General features: G+C 33.8%; 1 protein-coding gene across 3 annotated transcripts in view; it reads right to left on the reverse strand.

Moving 5' to 3' along the window:
* LOC115889172 (transcription factor Sp4-like) overlaps positions 1-22,195 on the reverse strand; it is a 63,350-nt gene that overhangs the window by 24,645 nt on the left and 16,510 nt on the right. For 2 of the 3 annotated variants that reach the window (XM_030909127.1, XM_030909126.1), the window contains exons 2-5: positions 21,014-21,226; positions 17,433-17,646; positions 11,784-11,905; positions 11,549-11,701 (exon numbers count right to left, since the gene is read on the reverse strand). In XM_030909127.1, coding sequence (XP_030764987.1) covers positions 11,549-11,701; positions 11,784-11,905; positions 17,433-17,646; positions 21,014-21,226 — 702 coding nt within the window. The remainder of the gene's footprint in view (positions 1-11,548; positions 11,702-11,783; positions 11,906-17,432; positions 17,647-21,013; positions 21,227-22,195) is intronic. The other variant, XM_030909128.1, reaches the window with a different exon arrangement.

The following is a 22,195-nucleotide window of genomic DNA, read 5'->3' on the forward strand; positions in this document are numbered from 1 at the left end:
ATAGTAATTGAAAAAATAGTTATTTTTTTATTACAAAACAAGTACAAACGACACATTTATCTTTAATGTTCTTGCATATTAGTTATTAGAAATACAGGGTGGTCCGAATTGTGTTCAAGAAACTTAATAAAAATAAGTAAAAAAATCGTATACAGGGTGGCGCCTCTCATACGACGTAGAGGCTCCAAGGAGAACGACAGTTTGTATGACCAAATGAAATTTTGTGAGCATATGTGGGTTAATTCAGAGCACTTTTTAAAAATATAGAGAGTTCTACAGGGTGTTCCTAAAAAAGTTACACATCAAAGTTGTGTTTTTTGTAACGGAACACCCTATACATTAATTGATTTTTGGATTCTAGGATAAAAATAAAGGTGAGTTTTATTAGGGAAGTATATGACTGAAATGTAAGGTTTTTGACTTATTCAACATTTTCCAAAAATTAATAACAATTTTTACTACTAACTTCCTAACCTAAATATTTTTATTTTTATGATTTAGTGTGAGATCTTTATTATTTGATACAATTTAGGTGGCTGTGATATACCTGACGTTGCTTCAACATAGCTGTGTAATTAGTTCAGCTTCAGCAACCACTTGTAGAATGTAGAATGTTTAGGAGGGGAGTTAATCACCGCGACCTTATAGATCTATTGTGTGTTCCCCTTTCTTGAGTTATAACGAGTTATAACTCATCATACAGTCGCAGGGCTTTAAGAAAAGCCAGTATCTGAGACGGCTCCACAGAGGCCAGCTCTCCATCCTCGACATCAGACGTATCAAGGTTCATGGCACGAATGGTCGTCGTCTCGGAGCACTCAGTGATAAGGTGTTCTGGTGTTTCCCCATTTCCCCCACAAAATCTGCATTCGCCGTTGTTTCTCAGTTTGAGCCTACTGAGGTGTTCGTTGAGGAGACATTGTCCTGTTAGAAACCCCGTGACAATCCGAAGATTGTTTTTACTTAAATCAAGGGAAACCTTTGATTTTTCTCGGTCATAAGTTCTAAGGAACTTTTTCGAGTGTCTTAGACCGTTGGAGGACACCCATTCCAAGTTACGGATTGAGTCTTCCAGATTCTTCAGTTCCGCTTTCAGTTGGTTCCCGTTTGGAAAACAGAACGGTTCTGGTCCAGTTAGTGGAGTGTTCGCTCCTTTTCTAGCTAGATCATTTGCTTTTTCATTGCCTTCTATCCCTTGGTGAGCAGGCACCCAGAGTAGGAGGACTTTATTTTCTTTGCCTAATTTGTTGAGCTTCTCCAGGCATTCTTTGACCAACTTCGAATTGATGGTTACTGAGTTGATCGCGTTAAGTGCTGCTTGACTATCGGATAGGATGGCAATTTCCTGTTTTCGATAGTTCCTATCCAAGATAAATTGTACGCATCTTTCGATAGCGCAAATTTCTGCCTGAAGGATACTGGGGTAGGTGCCCATTGGTTCGGAGTATTCAGTTTTCGGCCCAAATACTCCTATCCCTGTCCCTGCTTTGGTTTTGGAAGCATCAGTATACCACGTGATGGTATGGTCTTTTATATGCTGAGTAAGCGTTTCTTTCTTCCAATCCTTTTTATTACTCAATACTACAGTGAGGTGTTTCTCAAAGTTGTAAATTCTTGGTATGTCATCCACTGGGAGTTGGAGAAGTGGAATTTTCTTTTTGAGGGTGTTCCAAGCCCCTGACCTGAAAATTCTCCCAGTACTGTTTCCGTCAATGACCATTCTAATCATTGTCGCATTGGCATAACTACCGACGACAATATGCAGTGGTGTTAGGTCTAGAATGACCTCCATTGCTGCTGTTGGACATGTTCTCATGGCACCTGTGATGCAGATACATGCCAGTCTCTGTACTTTGCACAGGGTTTGCCTTGCTGTACGTTGCTCTAGTTTTGTATACCAAGCAACTGCTCCATAAGTAATCATGGGTCTTACTATCATGGTATACATCCAGCGCAAAATGTTAGGGGCGCAGCCCCACCTATTTCCCGCCAGTCTTCTGCATATCATGAGAGCCTTTGTGGCTTTGCTGGTAATGTTCTTAATATGCCTGTTCCAGAGAAGTTTACTATCCAGGGTTATTCCCAGATATTTCACTTCCTGTGATGGCAGTATTTCCTTTCCATCTAGATGGATTCTTTTCAAGTTTTTCAAACTTCGCTTTCTGGTGAATGGCACTACTGCGGTTTTATCTGAGTTAATACTCAGCCCGACAGTCCTGCACCATCTCTCAGCGATGCGGAATCCTCTTTGGATAATATCACACAGGGTGCCTTCATGTTTCCCCCGTGCAATGATGACTATGTCATCTGCGTACCCTATGCAGTGTATTCCCGCTAGAGTTAATTCTTCCAGTAGTTCATCCACTACCAAGCTCCACAGTAGGGGTAGCAACCACTTAGTTATCATTTTGTGTCAGTTAAAACAAAAAATAATACTCAAAAATTTTCCGAAAATGGAAACTTATCCTACATCAGAGATAGTTGATATGATTCTATTAGTTGGTGAATACAGTGTGCATTCATCAATTAATAGATCACTTAAATGCTCCTGATTTTTTATCTAGTTTGTTTTTTTATAGGGATATGTTAAAACACACGGATTTAACGCACTTCTCGACATGTTTGGAAACTATAAAAGCAACACCATTGATATGATAGTTACTGTCCTCTCCTGAGTAGTACACAGTATGTTCTTCTATGTTGCATTTACCGGAGTTTGGCCAGCGCATTTCACTAACCCCTAGGATCGGGATATCGAGTCTTTTCATCTTCTGTATTGTGTTATGGGTTTTTCCCGCTTCGTATAGACTACGTAGGTTCCAAGTACCTATCTTAAGCTTGGATTTAAGGTCAATTGTGGCCGAACGGGAGATTCTTCGCACCCCTGCCCCATTTAAGGGGCGCCCGTACTCGGGGCCGTTTTTTAATTCTTCAGCCATAAAGATCTATTTACGCAAAATCATAAAAATGAAAATATCTTTGTACAGGGTATAGTAATATCATTCTTATATCGAGTTTTTCCAATTAATTTCAGAAAGAAACTTCTATCCATCTACGAAACTTGGTGTCTTGATTTTTTGACATGAGAAATTTGATTTCGATGTCAATATAATTTAATAGAGTAATAACTTTTCGTACGGGTCTGTATTACCCACTACTGAGTAAGAAAATCCACTTTCGCCTTTTTTTATGTAAAAAATGTCTCTTAGTAAAAATCTCTACGAGAAACGGTTCTCAAGATATTTGAAAACGAAATAGTCAATGCATTGGTAAATATCATACATGTGGACTAGATAGTTATTCGGATCAGATAGATAGTTATTATACAGGGTGGCGCACCTCATTCGCCTCGGTTCATTATACAAAAACGGAAAGATGTAGAAACAAAATATTTTATGGGTATATGTGGGGAGGCAATGAGCACAATTTAAAATTATTTTGAAGTATACAGGGTGTTTCAGAACCAAGATCCATACCAAAGTTATATTATTTCTTATGGAACACCCGGTATTTTATTTCATTTTGGGATTCTTGGGCCAAAAAAAAGCATTTATTATAAGGGTTAAATATGTTTAAAATCTTTGGTTATTGAGATATTTAAAGATATTTAGATTTGTATGCTACAATAGAATAAATTATTAACACCCTGTACATTACTTTTCAGAATTAATTATTGTGCTGAGTTCAAAGGTAAAGAAATAAACTTTATTAAAAAATGGTATTGCTTCCTTAAATTTATACAGGGGTATCAAAAATTACTGATCTATTTTAAGGATTTATTTTATATAAAAACTTCGTTATTTCAAATACAACACCCTGTATTTTTTAAAACAAACCGAAGCAGATTTTAATCCTCTTTCAAACTATATTAGGGTTTCCTATACCTATCTAGCTCAGATTTTGAATAAAAAGCGATTTTAAAATAAGATTGCGGCTGGTGTCGCCATGGCAATTTTCTAGTGACAGTAGTAACTATTTTCAAAGTCGACATTAGTTTATGGACATTATTATTTATAACTATAACAGTTTACTTAAATTTACCTACAATATAGTTTAATAAGAAAGTATTCATTATTTTATCAAGAAAAATAAAGCAGTATCTGCTGGCGCAACGAATGGATATGTTACTAGTGATTTTATTTTGTGAGGAAAATTGTTTCTTGGCCTCAAGAGCTGATGTTCAAATATTTCCAAATAAGAATCTTCCTGATAAGCATTCCTTTGAAAAGTTACTTGTCCTATTTCGCAGAGCTGGTAGTGTGGTTTATAAAAAACCTGTTAGGCCGAAACCTGTCGTTGGAAGTGAAGAAAATGAATTTGCCCCAATTAGCTCTTTTACAGAAAATCCATATATATCTACAAGTCATTGTAAAATAAATCAAAGAACTACTTCTTCGTTTTTCTTGATATAATAATAAATACATATTTATTAAATATTATTTATTAAACTATTGTAGGGTTAAATTAAATAAAAGTAAACTGGTATAAATTTAAATAAGTTCATAAACTAATTTCGATTTTGAAAATAGCTACTAACTGTCACTAGAAACTTGCCATGTCGACACTAGCCCTCTTAGTTCCCGTTTTATTGGAAAATTGCTCTAGATTCAAAATCTGTGGTAGATAGGTATGGAAACTAGTAGTGGGAACTATCGAATGAATACTATCGAAACATTCGATAGTTGCAATTCATTCGAATAATTCGATAGTTAGTAAGAAAACATTCGTTGAAAACTATTCGAATAAAAATTATCGAATAGATCCGTCATCTGCCTTGAAATATTGTATTCTAGTAATTCGGCAGTAAAAACCATTCATTTATAAAATTCATTCATTTATGAAATTCATTCATTCGTCAGGATCGATTATAATAAAATATTAACTGAATTTTAGTTGTCGCCCGGCGACGTAGGTTCTTTCCGAGAAACCCGACAGCGGTCGGTGGCAATGCTATGAAAGAAGCGGCATCTTTGATTTTTTGCGGAGTCAGATATAGATAAGGACACATTATTTTTTTATTGAGGTGCTAGTATTTACACAGAAAATACATTATGAAAGGCGCTGTTGCCATATTTTGGTATTAGTTGATATTAGCAAAGAATATTATTGTTTGGCTTTAGTTAATTAGGGAATATAAAGACATACTATATATTCTGCATTTTTTTTATTAATATTCTGTTGTTACACTGCAATAATACTTGTTATTTTGGATGTAGGAAAATTATTTTTAATGTTTTTTAGCAAAGACTGGTTTAATAAATAATAATAACAGTAATAATTTGTTATACCTATTAACAACAAAATTTAAAATCATTTAATATAAATATTTTCTTTTAAGTAGTAGCAAAATATAAACAACAAATTAGATGTCAAAATTATTTATATTAGATCCTATTTAAAAATAATATAGTCTCTAAATTTTTTGGCAACGGTGGTTTATTAAATAATAATAATTACAGAACTAATTTGTTATATTAACAACAAATTTTAAAATCATGAAATATAAACATTTATTAATTTTCTAAGCATGCAGTGTAATGTAAGGAAAATATAAATAAAAAATTAGAAATCAAAATTATTTATATTAGGTGCTTTATATTACTATTTAAAAATTATATTTACTTTTACTGGCATTTACTTTAAAAAATAAATGAAATATTTTTTCTTCGCAAAAAACTACATGTAAAAGAATTAGCATAAACAAAATATAAACATCGTTAACTTTTTTTTTTAAATTGGCACGTGTAAAACTTTCATTTTAATTTTCTCACCCCATAGTTTGAGTTCGATAACCATTTACTTAACCACATTACTTAAATATGATTATTAAGTTCAACTAATTCATATTATTAAAAACATCTAAAATACAAATATGTATTTTTAAAATTAATTGTAAGTTTATCTCATCTCTCTTAAAAATTGCTACTTCTCAAAATTTCCCATTAAAAAATAGACCATATACCATATAAAATTAAATAATTGAAAGATCGGACTACGGAAAACCACACAAATTTTCGGAAAATTTTTGACCACCTGCACATGCACACAATCGTCAATAAATAAAACTCAAAAATAACTACTATTTTAGTATTTTAACTATTTTAATAAACGCAAAAATAGCACAGTATTTATACGGCGAAGAACTAATAATGCACCGACACATACAAAAATCAAACGAATACTAAATTTCATTTATCAAAAGCATTCGATAGTCGTGGCTCAACGATAACCATTTAGTCGCACGGCGAGGTTGTCACATATGCTTTAGTATGCAAATGAATGAATGATTTTATTCGAATGAAACCATTCGATAGTTGAAATCATTCATTCATTAACCATTCGATAGTCTAATTCATTCGATAGTTCCCATCGCTAATGGAAACCCTAATATAGTTTGAAAGAGCATTTCAATCTGCTTCGATTTATTTAAAAAAAATACAGGGTGTTGTATTTGAAATAACAAAGTTTTTATGTAAAATAAATATTTAAAATAGATCAGCAATTTTTGATACACCTGTATAAATTTAAGAAAGCAATAACCTTTTTCAGTAAAGTACATTTCTCTACCTTCAAACTCAGCACAAGAATTAATTCTGAAAAGTAATGTAGACGGCCTTAATAACCTATTCTAAAGTAGCATGCAAATTTAAATATCTTTAAATATCTCAAAAACTAAAGATTTTAAACATATTTAACCCTTATAATAAATGCCTTTTTTGGGGCCCAAAAATACAAAAACGAAGTAAAATACGGGGTGTTCCATAAGAAAAAATATAACATTGGTATGGATCTTAGTTCTGAAACACCTTGTATACTTGAAAATAATTTTAAATTGTGCCCCACATAGCCTCCCCACATATACCCATAAAATATTTTGTTTCTACATCTTTCCGTTTTCGTATAATCAACAGAAGCGAATGAGGTGCGCCACCCTGTATTATTATATTTTAACAGAAACTGTTATATCATAATTTTTTATAGATAAGAAAATTTTCTAGATAAAAAAAAATAAAAAAATACCAAATTTGTCATTTCAGTCAAATAACTAAATAGCCAACGTGTTAATTTTTGTGTCAAAATGTCATGTCGTCGGTGAAACGTGATAAACTGCTAACTCCATTATTTCTAATTTTACCGGAGAGCAAAAAAAAGGTACAAAAAAATATGTACACATATAGGAAGTATTTTGATGCGTTAGTATTGTTACGGATTCCGTGGGTCCACTATTTAAACTCACGATAAAATACTTAACGAATTTATTTGTCTCACTCTGTACACACAACTTATACTATTTACAACACAACTTATGCAACTACTATTACTCTAACGGTATTTCGCGGTATTTTCAAACTTCAGACTTCAGACTATCTTCAGACTTCAGACTTTCTTCAGACTTCAGACTTGTCCAACTGTCAAAGCGCGGGCCTTATATACCCCCTGGCGATGGTTTCTGGAATTTTCTAAAGAATTCTATAATTCTCTTTTACTTTCTGGCGAATGCGCCAGGTTCCTCAATGCACGTTGCGATTATTTAGCAGTATGCAGTTATGCAACCAGTAATACACCTTGACAGTATGATAAAGAGATAAGAATTGTATATGATGGGGAACAATAAAACTCAATATTTCGTGTTACGTCTTTTTTTTCAGACACAATAGGGAGATAGCAAATATTCGTCTTGCAGAAATAAAAAATAAAAATATGCTTCTGGAGATAGCAACCTTTATTGTTTGAAATTTTGAAAATAGAAATGTATATTACCAAAACAGATTTAGAAATAATCAATTAAATTTAAAAAATATGATATTCATAACCATATAATATTTATAATATCGTCGGTCTAGAAGCAAAACATACAAGTCCAAAAACGAATAAATTTTTAATGAAAATTTTAAAATGTTTTGCATTTTTAATGAACTGAAGTAGTAGAATTTTGGACTGAATGAATATGAAAATAATTTAAAAATTAAACTTATAATTCTTAATAATAAGATATGGTAGAATCCTTCCATGCTTATCCTAATTTTTATACGACAGTACCACAAATTACCTATAACAGATGCGAAAGAACACCGAATTACGCGTTCAGGTTTCTGTGACCTTCAGAAAGAGTTCATAGACAATCCGCATCAATGTATAGTTTGGGTTATTATTTGTTTGGGTGAAAATAATCTGCACCAATATGTTATCGAGGCATATAATCTCACAGTAATTTAATAGATTGCTCGTCATATTATATCAGTTCGTAGGAGATTAGGAAAAAAAAAAGATATTTATAGTATAAAAATTAATTTATTTAACAAAATTTAATTAAAGATGTGACCAAATAGTTACTTTTCTATTGGTTCTATCGACTTTTTTCGACTATATAAATCTTTATTTTTTGTAAACTTTAATGCATAAAATATTTTCAATCTAATAAATAATTTAATGATGTAAATAAGAGGAAATTTCTCACATGGGTGGTCAAATTCTATAGTTTTCATTATATCAAACAGCCTCTGAATGTTTTCTTCAGTGCAAAACTCATCAAAATTTAATATAAATAATTTTTCCAGCCTGTAAATAAAATGAACAAATTTTTCCACTTTCATGATCAAAGGCTTTTAAATGGGTAAATAATTTCGAGTTATCCAGAGATTCGGATTCTTTTGCAAATTTTAGACAAATATCACATTGATGTATTTGAAGACCCTTTTTAATGATGTAGTCAAACATAATTAAAGGCATTTTGAGTTGAAAACATTTCTCAGAGGCTGTTTGATATAATGAAAACTATAAAATTTGACCACCCATGTGAGAAATTTCCTCTTATTTACATCATTAAATGATTTATTAGATTGAAAATATTTGATGTATTAAAGTTTACAAATAAAGATTTATATAGTCGAAAAAGTCCGATAGAACCAATAGAAAGGTACTATTTTGTCACATTTTTAATTAAATTTTGTTAAATAAATTAATTTTTTATACTATAAATATCTTTTTTTTCCTTATAAATAAACACATTTGTATCCCATTTTAAATAAGATATACAAATTACCAAAACTTAGAAATAACAGTTCAAAAGTTCAACAAAAATCCTACACCCGTTTTTAAAAAGAGACATATAACCACGCACTATGTCATTCCAGCAAGCGAATACGACACAGCATAGGTTTCCGGACTAAACGACTGGTGTATTTACACCACTCAATAGGCGTGTGGGGTTTGCCGAGCGGTTTCCGATGCAGTCGCTTTCTTTCGCATCTGTTATAGGTAATTTGTGACAGTACTAGACCGCTTGGAAGACGAGTGCGTGATTTTATTAAATTTTTATTACTTTTCTCCTTATTTTTTTAATTTTTATAAAAATGATGTATCATTTACGTGAAAAAACGTTGAAAAGAAAAGTGATTAGGTATTATGGAAATTCTTGTACAAGTAAGTAATGTTATTTAAACTATTTATAGCACGCCGATGAATTGCTCGTATATAGAGAATCTCGTTTTTCCCCTTACCCTTACGGATACCCCGTATTTACAGAACGGATCGACGCAGGGTCAGACTGGCCATATTATATAGATAACTATTAGGGGGGGGGCCAGCCTTCGCGGGCCCCCTTTATAGTTTATTATTTATTTTTAACAATATTTGCTTTTGCATTGCATTGGTTTACCTTGCATTAGGGTAGTTCTCTGATTTCCTCGCTGATTTCTATACAGGGTGAGTCTTAAATAAGTGCAAATATGTTCAGGGCTGGTAAACCTCGATAAAATAAACATAATATGTTCTCTTTACCGTTTTTTCAAATAAATCCAAAACAATCGAGTTATTTCACTTTTAAAATTTCCAATTTTTTGCTATAATTTTGAGAATCATTGAATTTTCTTTCTTGTAAATTTAATCTACTACTAATCTAAATAATCGTGTTTCTTGAGTCGAAATACACTACCCTAAAAATATTTGCACTTATTTAAGACTCACCCTGTATATAATAGGGAAAAATTGACCAAAACGTAAGGCAAAAAAATACGCAAAAAAAAACACACGGGCCCCTCCTTACATTGCCACCCTTTGGCCACTTTACACACCTTTGGCCTAGTGCGACCCTGGATCGGCGTATTGTATTCACTATTTCAGATCACTAGGAGTTAGCAGATATTATTGAGTTAAAATAAAAAATTTTCTTTAGTGGGAAAAAATGTGTTTGCTTTCCCTACTTATAGAGTATTTTTTTCTCTTTCTAATGGTATAAAAAAACTTATTAACGTAAAAAATGGAGTTAGCAGGTTATCACGTTTCACTGACGATGTATTGATAATTTCCATTCCAAATATCTTGAGAATGGTTGCTGGTAGGGATTTTTACCAACAGATCTTTTTTCCGTAAAAAAAATGGCGGAAATGTGTATTTTTTCACTCAGTAAATTTAATACAGGTATGGGAGATAATTTATTACTCTTCGAAACAGTTATAAAACATGTAGGTGGTGTCCCTTAAAAGTAAAAGTCATGTTGACATCAGGGGCGGGAAAGTGACATGGCAAAAGCGGTTCCACCGTTTCCAAGGAAATCTCTAATAAAATAGTTCCAGCCCTAGCCACTAGGTGGTAGTGCAATTAATTTTTAGGTTAAGAAGTTGCTACTAGTTATTGCCAGATGGCGTTAAATCAGAATTTTTTTGTAGTTTCCATAATTTCCAACGGCCATTGTCATATTATTGTCAAATTCTCAAAAAATATTGTCGTTGTCATAGCGCCAATCATAATATTATCAAATGAATGATTATCAAAATGTTTTTCAAACTATAATTTGTTATATGTGTTTTAACTAGACAATTCCTTTTGTTTGTGGCCCTAAAAATATAATGTAAGTCTTTTATTTTTGCCATCATTTAAGTACCTATTTATATTTATTTCATTTACAAAACTTTGGGCGTATTACGTTGGTCTTGTTTTATTATAATAAACGATGTTTAAATATTTGACTTTTAAATAATAAATAATATTTCACATGTTTGGCTTTAATTTTATTTAATAATTGTATAAATTATACTCTTAAATGTTATTTTTTACACATCACAACGATACTTTTTATTAGTATTGTTGAATTTGTGTAAAAATAAGATTTAATAATCAAATTTAATTATTTTAGAGTAAAATTCAATAAATACGCTCATTTAAAAAGCCCGCGCTTCGATCCATTTAAAACAAGCCCTACTCAATAGATGGCGCCACTTCTGTTAGGACCATTTTTCAGTATGGCAGAGTCCATTCTTTTTCTAGCTAGGTATATTCTTTGGTTGACATCAAAATCAAATTTCTCATGTCAAAAAACGCCATTTTCATACAAATATCGACGAATTCCTGAACTAACAGGAATTATTTGCAAAATCTAAAAATGAAACTTCTCCACTGTGTATCTCCGAAACGAAACATTTCAGGACACAAATGTATACGAACTTTTTTACTTATTTTGATCTGCAGAATATGCTGCCGGAGTTTCCCGAGTACAATTCGGACCATCCTGTATATTATTCTTAGATTAACTTCAACTAGTATCAAGTACCTGGATAATATTGGGAACAGCAGCAGCCGATAACTGAACTGGAAAATGTATAGTTTGGTAGATGGTTTGACCGTTTCCTGATGATATCGGTACCTGAATCGGTATGGTTTGTTGCATTGGGAATTGAAAGACTTGAGGCTGAACAGGTCGAACCTAAAAAGTGCCGAGAAAGGAATATTTGATTGGCTACTAAATGTGTTTATAGTTCGTATTTAAGGTTTAGTTATCTGCTGACCTGTACGCTTTGACCGTTGCTAAGTTGTACAGTGGCGGGGATATTTGCAGCTGTGGGTAGAACTCCTGCTGGTGCTCGTATAATCTGACTAGGGCTGAATATTTGTTGAGGCTGTTGTCCCCCTATAAATTAAAATAATTAAAAAATTATTAAAAGTAATTTAAATAAAATAATTTTTTCGAAATTTCAGGGAAACTAGAAAAAAAAGTGCAAAAGTTGTGGAGCGCAGGGGCGGCTCGTAGCACTGGAAGATGGTGAGGCACATTAGAAGAGAATTTTTATTAGTATGTATATAGGGTGACCATTAGTACGAGGAAGTCCAATAATATCTTCGTAGTTGACAAATAGATGAAAAAAAAGTTCTATATAAAAAAAGTGCATATCCTAAAAAAATATTTTCTTTAAAATTGCAATCGCATTACCATTTTTCTGTATAGAATTGGGTTCAGCATAGAATTCAGTATACATCACACTATTGATTTATTTGAAACACTATACAGGGTGTCCCAGAAATAAGTGCAAATATTTTAACTGATAGTATAGTTCAACCCCAGAAACACGCCTATGAGGTTTTTTTCGCGAAAAAAAAAATTTGAAAATTCGAAATTTTTTGAAAAATTTTTTGGAATTTTTTTTAGTTTTTAGTTAAAAAACATAATTTCTTGATAATATGGCAACATAGGTATTAGATTAAATTTACTAGAAAGAAAATTCAGAAAAGATCTAGTGGTTCTCAAAATTTTAGCAAAAATTTTTTTTTGGAAAATTTCAAAGTAAAATAACTCCGTTATTTTGGATTTATTTGAAAATCGATAAAGAGAAAATATGTTTCTTTTATCGAGATCTACCACCCCTTAAAATATTTGCACTTATTTCTGGGACACCCTGTATATGCGGGATTTCCATGATAATTCATATTTGAAAATTTTCATTTTTTAAAAAGTGGTAAAAACCTGGAGTGAATTTAACTTATTGATATATTATTGCTTAAGTATGTATATAGCGAGGTATGTAGAACAAAAGAAGAAATCCGAGAAAAAATTACATTATTTTATACAGGGATTTTTTTATGGCACGACCAACATTGCAATATTATAATGCTATATCTCAATTTTTTTAAATGCAATACACACTGTATATTATTTTTAGTATTTTAGATACCTACAGACTTAAAAAGCGCACATTTTTGTATTTAAAATATTTCTAAATTTTCAGCAGTTGCCTTATGTAATATAATTCGCAGTATTATACCGTATGATCGAATAAAAACGGCGTTAGCGATGGCTATGAAATGAGGATCGCTGTCATTTTATATGTAAAATTATATAGGAAATGTCATCGATCGTCATTTTCAAGCCAACTGGACTTTTTTCGATCATACGGTACCTATTACATAGTGCTATTGCAACAGTAAATTTTTATCAAAGCGACCTCAGGATATTTTGTCTTATATTTTACTCTGTATGGTAAAATTTTGTTTTTCTACCCATCCTATAAAAATAAAACAAAATGAAATCTCTGTTGGTTGCTTTACTTTTTGACTATACGAGTACACAATTTATCTAGAAATGATTCGAATTCGAAAAACTTTACCTGGGGAAGTCCTCTGATGATGCATGGTCCCTCTAAATCATCATATCAATCAACAAGTCACTGCCCACTTTTTAGGTATTTACTTAATACGTTGTAATCAGTAAGACGAGTAATTAAACATGCAATTCACATTAAAAAACGTATATATTAATCAATTAGAGACAAACAGTGCAATAACCGGCAGAGTTAATTCAAACTGTGATTCAAACTAATACAAATTCCCAAATAATGCAATTCTGCATTTTCAGCCTGTCGCCTAAAATCTCTCGGGCTGATCGGGAAGTGACACATATTTTTAACGAACGGCTTTTAAGGTTTAAATTTACATTTGAGGCTCGCCTCAATACGGTCTTTTTGCGCGTTACTACTCCATACATTTTATCTCTCTTCAACTAAAGGTTTTGCCTATGCTTTTTCTTTTCATTCTATAGATTTAAGATTCCAGTGAACGCTGTCGCTCCGTCAATGCGATATACCACAATACGTTAGACAAGGAAAGGCGAGAGGCAAACCTCTGCACATATACTTCTTAAAGAACAAATGAGATGGATATATATATCGTCGAGTTTGTCGCATATGGGAAAGGAAGCGCGTTTAAAGGAATACCATCGACGTAATTTATTGTAGAATGACGGATAAAAAATACAATTATTATTGATGCAAATAGGGAAAAAAATATAAAATTGTGATTAAAGATGTATCGATTAATACGTGTAGTTCTTCAAATGTATTGGTGAGGCACTGCCTCATCTGCCTCATAGGACAAGCCGCCCCTGGTGGAGCGTCAAATTTTACATAGAAATAATCTCTATACTCTTTTTGCTCAGATCAAAATTAACCGAGATAGGGTGGCTAGAAGCTACGGGATGATAGTAGAAAATTAAAAAAAAATATATTATGTTACCGAAAAGCTCATATACAGGGTGGCCCAAAAATGATGGATCAAATCAAAGTAGGAGGTAGGGGAGGTTATTTCAAACAAAAAAAGTCCTATAGACAATCCGATTCCTTACCGTTTCTGAGTTATTGCTATTTTTGTAATTTTTATGATAATCTCACATTTCTTCACAATTTTTTTTTCAAAAATTTTCTGTTGATATTTCTTCTCAAATAAAATTTTAATAGCATCCCTATAAAGGCTTCTTTATTGTACAGCGCATTTTTTATTGTACGTGCTGATTACGCAAGCTACTGTCATTTTTAAAGCACATTTTTAGGATTTTAATTGAAAAACTTTGCTGAAATTTATTAAACATAATAATATCAAAAAAGCGAATTTAAATAAATATATTTAATATTAATTTATATCAGAGAAATAAGACAATGTGATAGTAATGAGTAAGTTGATTTATAACGAAATTATTCAAATTAGAAAATACTCAGAAAAAGTAGGTTACAAAGGCTGGTGAAATTTTTTTCCATTTATGATTTATTATAATTTATAATAATTTAACACTTTTTCCAAAAAGCAAATTTAATTGTTAAATTTTCTAAAAATATATTTTTTGCTCCTGATTTAGCCATTTGTGTCTTATTGGAAGGAACAGGAAAATTTTTAATTCAACATTTTAGCCTAAACATTCTTCAAACTCGATGGGTCAAATGTTTATCTGCCAATTGAATTATCCGTTTATCGGCTTAGTAAAATTCTGCAAATACCGAGGAAAATACCTACAGTTTTTATTTTACCAAAATTCCATTGCCTTCAAAGGTAAGCGCGCATTTATTCGCATCGGACGGACGTATCGGACACACGGAACGGACGAAAATTATTATTTGCCTTATTTTAAATGAGACAACGCACATACATACGTATCGGACGCATCGTAGACACGGAAATCCGTTCAGAATTATTAGAAAAGAATTAAATCCGTATATACGATGCGTGCTGATTACATCATTCGCAAATTCGATGAAATGCGCGATGTAAACAGGAATCGACTTGCAGAATTTGATTTGTTTTTAACGTTATTTTGAGCAAGTGCCTAAAAGAGTGAAAATGGATGACGGACTATTAATTTCTTTAGTGCAACAATAAAATGAACTTTATAATTTGAAAAACAAAGAGTACAGTAATCATCAAGGATGCCAAAATATATGTGAGGAAATTGGGCAGATAATGCAACAACCAGGTACGTAGACGCAATATAATAGAATAAATCTTTAACATATAGGTATATTTAAACAGCAGAAAAATCAGTTTAACATCTTTTTAAAAATACGGTTCATATTTACATTATGGACGCAAATTCGTTTTTTTTTCTTGCTCCTTTGCTCTTCCTCTTCAAATGCCACATGCAATTGCAAATAATAATTCTTCATCAGAAATAATACTCATTTTAAATTTGGAAAGCGAACGTGAAAAACAGAAGATTCGTATTAGCCCGCTTCGAGGATTGCACTAAAATGAAAATGCGGGAAGAAAATCCGAATATAATATGCGATGATAACAAATATATTGCGATTCGTCCGATGCGTCCGTTGCGTCCGGTGCGAGCAAATGCGCGCTTACCTTAAGAGTGTATTTTAGTCGTGTATTGACAAGTGTTCAGTTTTGACAAGATTAACAAAATGCTTTTTACCTCGCAAGAATATGCATTTTGTTTATGGATTTTGTAATGGACGTGCTCGACGTGCTGCAAGACTTTATCGTCAACGTTACCCGAACCGACAACACTATTCCGATTATCGTATTTTTATTCCGGTACATAATGCATATGTTGCTGGAAGGTTACCTGGAGTCCCAACAGAACGTATAGGAAGGCCAAGGCAATATGACGATGATGTGGAAGCCGTGTTAAATCAAGTAGAAGCAGATCCTTCAAGAGGTATTCGTGGCATGGCAGAAACTATGGGAATACCAAGATCAACAATCCATTGCATATTAAGACAATATCAAATAATGCATCCTTTCCATTTTCAACGAGTGGAAACCTTATTACCTGCAGACTACCCATTAAGAGTACGATTTTGTAGAGAAATGTTGCAGCGAACCTGAAACGATTATAATTTTTTCCAACACATTTTATTGACAGATGAATGCAGTTTTAGCCGAATTGGAATTTTTAACATTAATAATCTACATTACTGGATAATGGAGAATCCAAAAGCGATTAGAGCTGATCGATTTCAACATCAGTTTTGTATTAATTTATGGGCTGGAATACTTAACGGCACTTTGATAGACCGCTTTGAAATACCAAGAAGACTGGAGGATATTCCGATTGCTATACATGCGAGTATGTGGTTTCAGCTTGACGGGGCTTCCCCTCATTTTGCTCGCAATGTGAGACAGTTTCTTGACCAAACATTTCCCAACAGGTGGACAGGGCGAGGAGGAACAATAAGATAGCCACCACGTTCACCGGACTTAAATCCATTGGATTTTTTTTGTGGGGATACTTCAAGGAACAGGTTTATTCGCATGTAATCCATAACGAAGATGAACTTCGTGAAAGAATAGGAGCAGTGGCACAGCAAATTCGTATCAATATTTCCGCTTCAAGGCGCATAAAACGAAATTTTATACGTCGATACAGATTGTGTATTAGAGCAAATGGGGGACATTTTGAACACCTTTTGTAATCTAATTATTAGAAGTTTTTTTATGTAAATAATTTCATTATAAATAAACTTACTCATTACTATCACTTGTCTTATTTATTTGAATTCACTTTTTTGACATTACAATCATTTTCGGGACACCCTGTATTTAACATTTTTATTCCATTTTTGTGGAAAATTATAAATATCAATTAAGATATATTTAATTTTCAATGATTATTTTAAATTCACCTCGAGAATGGGTAAAAATGAATGTTTCAATAAAAGCTGTCCTCTAACTTCTAGCCACCCTATCTCGGTTAATTTTGATTTGAGCCAAAAAATTATAGAAACAATTTTTATGGAAAAATTGGACGCTATACAACTTTTTTTTAAACTTTTTTTTAGTCCTTACAGTTTCTCCGAAATTTAGAAAAAAATAATAGTAACTTATATCAAAAATTCAAATTTTAATAAAATGGGATATGCAAAATACCCCCTATATTAACGTACCTGCTAAGCTCATTGCTGGTATAAAGATGGCTTCCTGTCCATCAACGCTAAGTGCTTGTACTCCAGCTGGTGCCTGAACAACGCTGTAACCGGACAGATTCTGACCAGCTGCTGCGGCAGCGGCCACGATTTGTGCAGCTCCAGCTTGTTGTTGAAGTAGCTGCTGTTGCAGTTGCTGAGCAGTTACACCGGCAGCCACCGGAAAACTTACAACCTGTACAGTAAGATTAATTTAGAACTAAAACCTAAAACCATGTTTATTATGAACTTAAATTACGTATGGTCCTGTCAAAGTCAATGGCAGCAACAAAAACAAACCAAATATACTTTATATATTTTATTGATAAATATTTTATTGATAAAAGAGTGGTTTTCTTACAATATGGATTCGATTTAATGCCTTTCAGTTCCGATTTTGTTTAGGCAACACATCGTCGCGGTGCGTTGTTGTCAATGCTAATGTTAGTAGGTACAATAATTATGGGAAAAAATTCAAGAGGCTAATCGGTTATGCATACGAATACTGTAAACTAAACAAAAAACGTGGTGTGCTTAGTGCTATGGGAATTACCGATCTCCGATTTTGCGTAACAACAACCTTTGCAAACCAATGTTGCCATCATCCTTTTACTGAGTATGTGTGCTCTAATTTTCTAATTTAAAAGACTACTTTAGCTCTTCAAGATGCTATATTATATAATAAGTACACCAGAGCAGACACGCACACTCAAACTCACACAACCACACCTACACTAGTGCACACTGATGTAACTGCCTTCAGGCTTCATCGGTACGGTAAGGAATCAGGAAGCGAAGAAACCGATCCCAAAACACAAAAAAACCAGGAAGCAAACGATGCAACGAGGCACCGTGTGCAACCCAGGAGATGGAAAAAAAATTGATGAAGAAACGAAAATAAAAGGAGCAAACGGGAGCCTAAAGCCCCAATTTGCAGCCAAGAACCAGAGTCGCCCAGGATTGTGGGCTTTGTCCAGAACAGCCGCGGAGGTAGCCAACAGCAACCCGCCGCAATACCCTTAGCCGTGGTACCAATATGAAAAAGAAAGAAATAGTGAGGGAAATGTATAAAAAAAGAAGAAAAAAAACGTGTATACGGTTACGAGTTGTTGAGGGCTGAGCCGTTTAATATTTTTTCTTCTTTTTTATACATTTCCCTCACTATTTCTTTCTTTTTCATATTGGTACCACGGCTAAGAGTATTGCGGCGGATTGCTGTTGGCTACCTCCGCCGCTGTTCTGGACGAAGCCCACAATCCTGGGCGACTCTGGTTCTTGGCTGCAAATTGGGGATTTAGGCTCCCGTTTGCTCCTTTTATTTTCGTTTCTTCATCAATTTTTTTCCATCTCCTGGGTTGCACACGGTGCCTCGTTGCATCGTTTGCTTCCTGGTTTTTTTGTGTTTTGGGATCGGTTTCTTCGCTTCCTGATTCCTTACCGTACCGATGAAGCCTGAAGGCAGTTACATCAGTGTGCACTAGTGTAGGTGTGGTTGTGTGAGTTTGAGTGTGCGTGTCTGCTCTGGTGTACACTGGTGTATACGGTTACGAGTTGTTGAGGGCTGAGCCGTTTAATATTTTTTCTTCTTTTTTATACATTTCCCTCACTATTTCTTTCTTTTTCATATTGGTACCATGGCTAAGAGTATTGCGGCGGATTGCTGTTGGCTACCTCCGCCGCTGTTCTGGACGAAGCCCACAATCCTGGGCGACTCTGGTTCTTGGCTGCAAATTGGGGATTTAGGCTCCCGTTTGCTCCTTTTATTTTCGTTTCTTCATCAATTTTTTTTCCATCTCCTGGGTTGCACACGGTGCCTCGTTGCATCGTTTGCTTCCTGGTTTTTTTGTGTTTTGGGATCGGTTTCTTCGCTTCCTGATTCCTTACCGTACCGATGAAGCCTGAAGGCAGTTACATCAGTGTGCACTAGTGTAGGTGTGGTTGTGTGAGTGTGCGTGTCTGCACTGGTGTACACTGGTGTATACGGTTACGAGTTGTTGAGGGCTGAGCCGTTTAATATTTTTTCTTCTTTTTTATACATTTCCCTCACTATTTCTTTCTTTTTCATATTAGATAATATTGTATACGAAACTACCCTTAGATTATCAAAAAAGTGTGTTTAATTTTTCTTGTATTTCAAAGTATTTTTGTATTTTTTCATCATTTGGCAACATGGAGTACCGCGTCAGCCGTCGGGCCTCTCGACAGTGAGCGGGAGAAACCCTGTGTTTGTTTAACTGAAATAACGCTGATACACTACTGTGCCATATGACACAATCGTGCTGATACTCTGTGTTGATACCGGAAAAGGTGTCAGTATTACTGTATCAACACACGAAAAATTAGAGTGTTACCCATGACTACGTGGGAGTCAACGTCAACGTCAAATGTCTCAGAACGGAAACAAAAAAAGGACGTCGTCCAGGTCCAGAAAGTAGTGAAACTGCAAGTACATTTATGAAAAGGGACATAAGTGAGGTAGCTGCTACAAATGTAAGAAAACTGGTCATTTTAGGTCTAAATGCCCGCAAGGAAACCAAAAGCAAAATAAGGACAGCCATTCCAGCCAAAAAACGTCTTTAATGTTGTTTTCTTGAGTACAGAATATAAAAATAACGAATGGTATTTAGATTCAGGGGCATTAAATTCATATAATATGTAAACAAGACTGGTTGCTAAATCGATGAAGAAAGTTGATGCCTTTGTCGATGTCATAAGTCCATGAAGAAACTTTTGAAATAGAGATTAAAAACGCTCAGTATGTTCCTGGTTTAAACACAAACCTAATGTCAGTTAGTCAATTGCCGCAGAAGGACAATTCTGTTGTCTGAGCAAGATTGTTGCAACATTTATAAGAGTGAAAAAGTTCTAGTAATAAAAGTTTTTTTGACGAATGGTGTATAGAAAATTAACACTTCAGAAAAGGCTAATTTTGTTGGACAATCAGTAACTGGTGAAATATGGCACAAGAGGCTAGGACATATTAGTTCTACCTATATAAATAAAATGAGGAATGGCTTAGTAAATGGCGTAAACTATTTCGAAGATGTGAAAATTAACACTTAAGACTGTATAGTTTGTAGTGAGGGAAAACAGTCCAGACAACCCTTTGACCATCAAGGCACTAGAGCAACAGGAAATTTAGATGTAATTCAGCGTGATTTGGCAGGACCAATGGGAACAGCATCTATTGGAGGCTCCAAATATGTTTTAACCAAGCACGATGACTTCAGTCGCATGTCCTTTGTGTATTTCTTAAAAACAAAGGATGAAACATTTGCAAAATTTGAGTTTCAATATTTGGTCGAAAAGCAGATGGGTAAAATGGTGAATGCGTTGCGCACAAAAAATGGTAGAGACATTTTTCGATTAACCTCAAAAATTCAGCCTAGGGTACAGCTTTAAACAAAGTGGTCAAAACTCTGGCGTTGAGTTAGCTAAAGATAACAGTTAATTTTGAAATTAATATACGTATTATGTTGACATGCTCCTACTATGTTTCTATACGCAAAAAATATAAAAGAGAACCCTGGTATCAAGAGAATAATAATGTCTAAATTATGTACCTGTGGTTGGGGTTGCGCTTGAGATTGTTGAACAGTAACTCCTTGTTTAATTTGAGGAGATGTGGTCGGTGTAGTAGACATATTAACGGGAATAGGCGAGGATGTCTGTACTTGATTTTGCATTTGAACTTCGCCGGGACCAATGCGACTGCAAGTGGCAGCTAGCAGTGCCAAAGGAGATGGAGCAACCGACTTTTCACTTTCTTCGTCAGCCTAAAAATTTAAAAATTTTAAAAACAGATACACAGGGTGGTACGAACTGTATTCCGAATCAAAAAAGTTCGTATAAATGTATATCCTAAAATGCTCAATATCGGAGATACAGGGTGTAGAAGCTTCATTTTTATTTCTGTTCTTTCCGAGGTTTTTTCCAAATACAACTATTTTAACAAATATAAAGTAACATCAATATTTAGATGAAAATTGGTGTCTGGGAGTTTTTTGACATGAGAAATTTCATTTTAATGCCAATATGACTCCTGTTTGTAGTGGACGCCACCTACATGTGTTTTAACTATTTTGAAGAGTAATAACTTTTCAACCGTACCTGTATAAAACTATTGGATGAAAAAATATACATTTCCGTGATTTTTTACGTAAAAAATATCTCTTGGTAAAAATCGCTACGAAGAACCGTTCCCAAGATATTTAGAATGGAAATAACAATACATGCCACTATTGACAAAAAATAAACATGTTGAGTAGATAATTATTTTTTAAATCATGGTTACTTTTCAAATATTTTCAGAATATACAGGGTAGCCCGAATTGTAATATTCGGCAGATAAAGAGTAGTAACAAAGTTCGTATAAATGTATGTTCTAAAATGCTTCCTTTCTGAGATACAGGGTGTAGAAGTTTCATTTTTATTTCGATTTTTTCTAAATAATTACTGAACTAACGTCGATATTTGTATGAAAATTGGGGTGCAAGGGGTATTGAAGCGATACATATAGCCTAGCTTACCCAAAAGTCAACCTCACCTTCACGTGGTGCACCCTGTTTAAACAAACGAGGCTCCGACGACCGAGTATAGGCGGTAGGCGGTATATCATTATACAACCCTCAGACTTACCACCTTTCTGGGGAAGAGGAGTAGTAAACTACTCCTAGCCGGCCGAGAACGTAGCACAAGGGAACTATCGTCGCAGTCCTCACTGTGCCATAGCCATCCCGTGCTAC

This window comes from Sitophilus oryzae, unplaced genomic scaffold, assembly GCF_002938485.1.
Source record: "Sitophilus oryzae breed Bouriz unplaced genomic scaffold, Soryzae_2.0 scaffold_811_pilon_pilon, whole genome shotgun sequence".
Lineage (NCBI taxonomy): Eukaryota > Metazoa > Arthropoda > Insecta > Coleoptera > Curculionidae > Sitophilus > Sitophilus oryzae.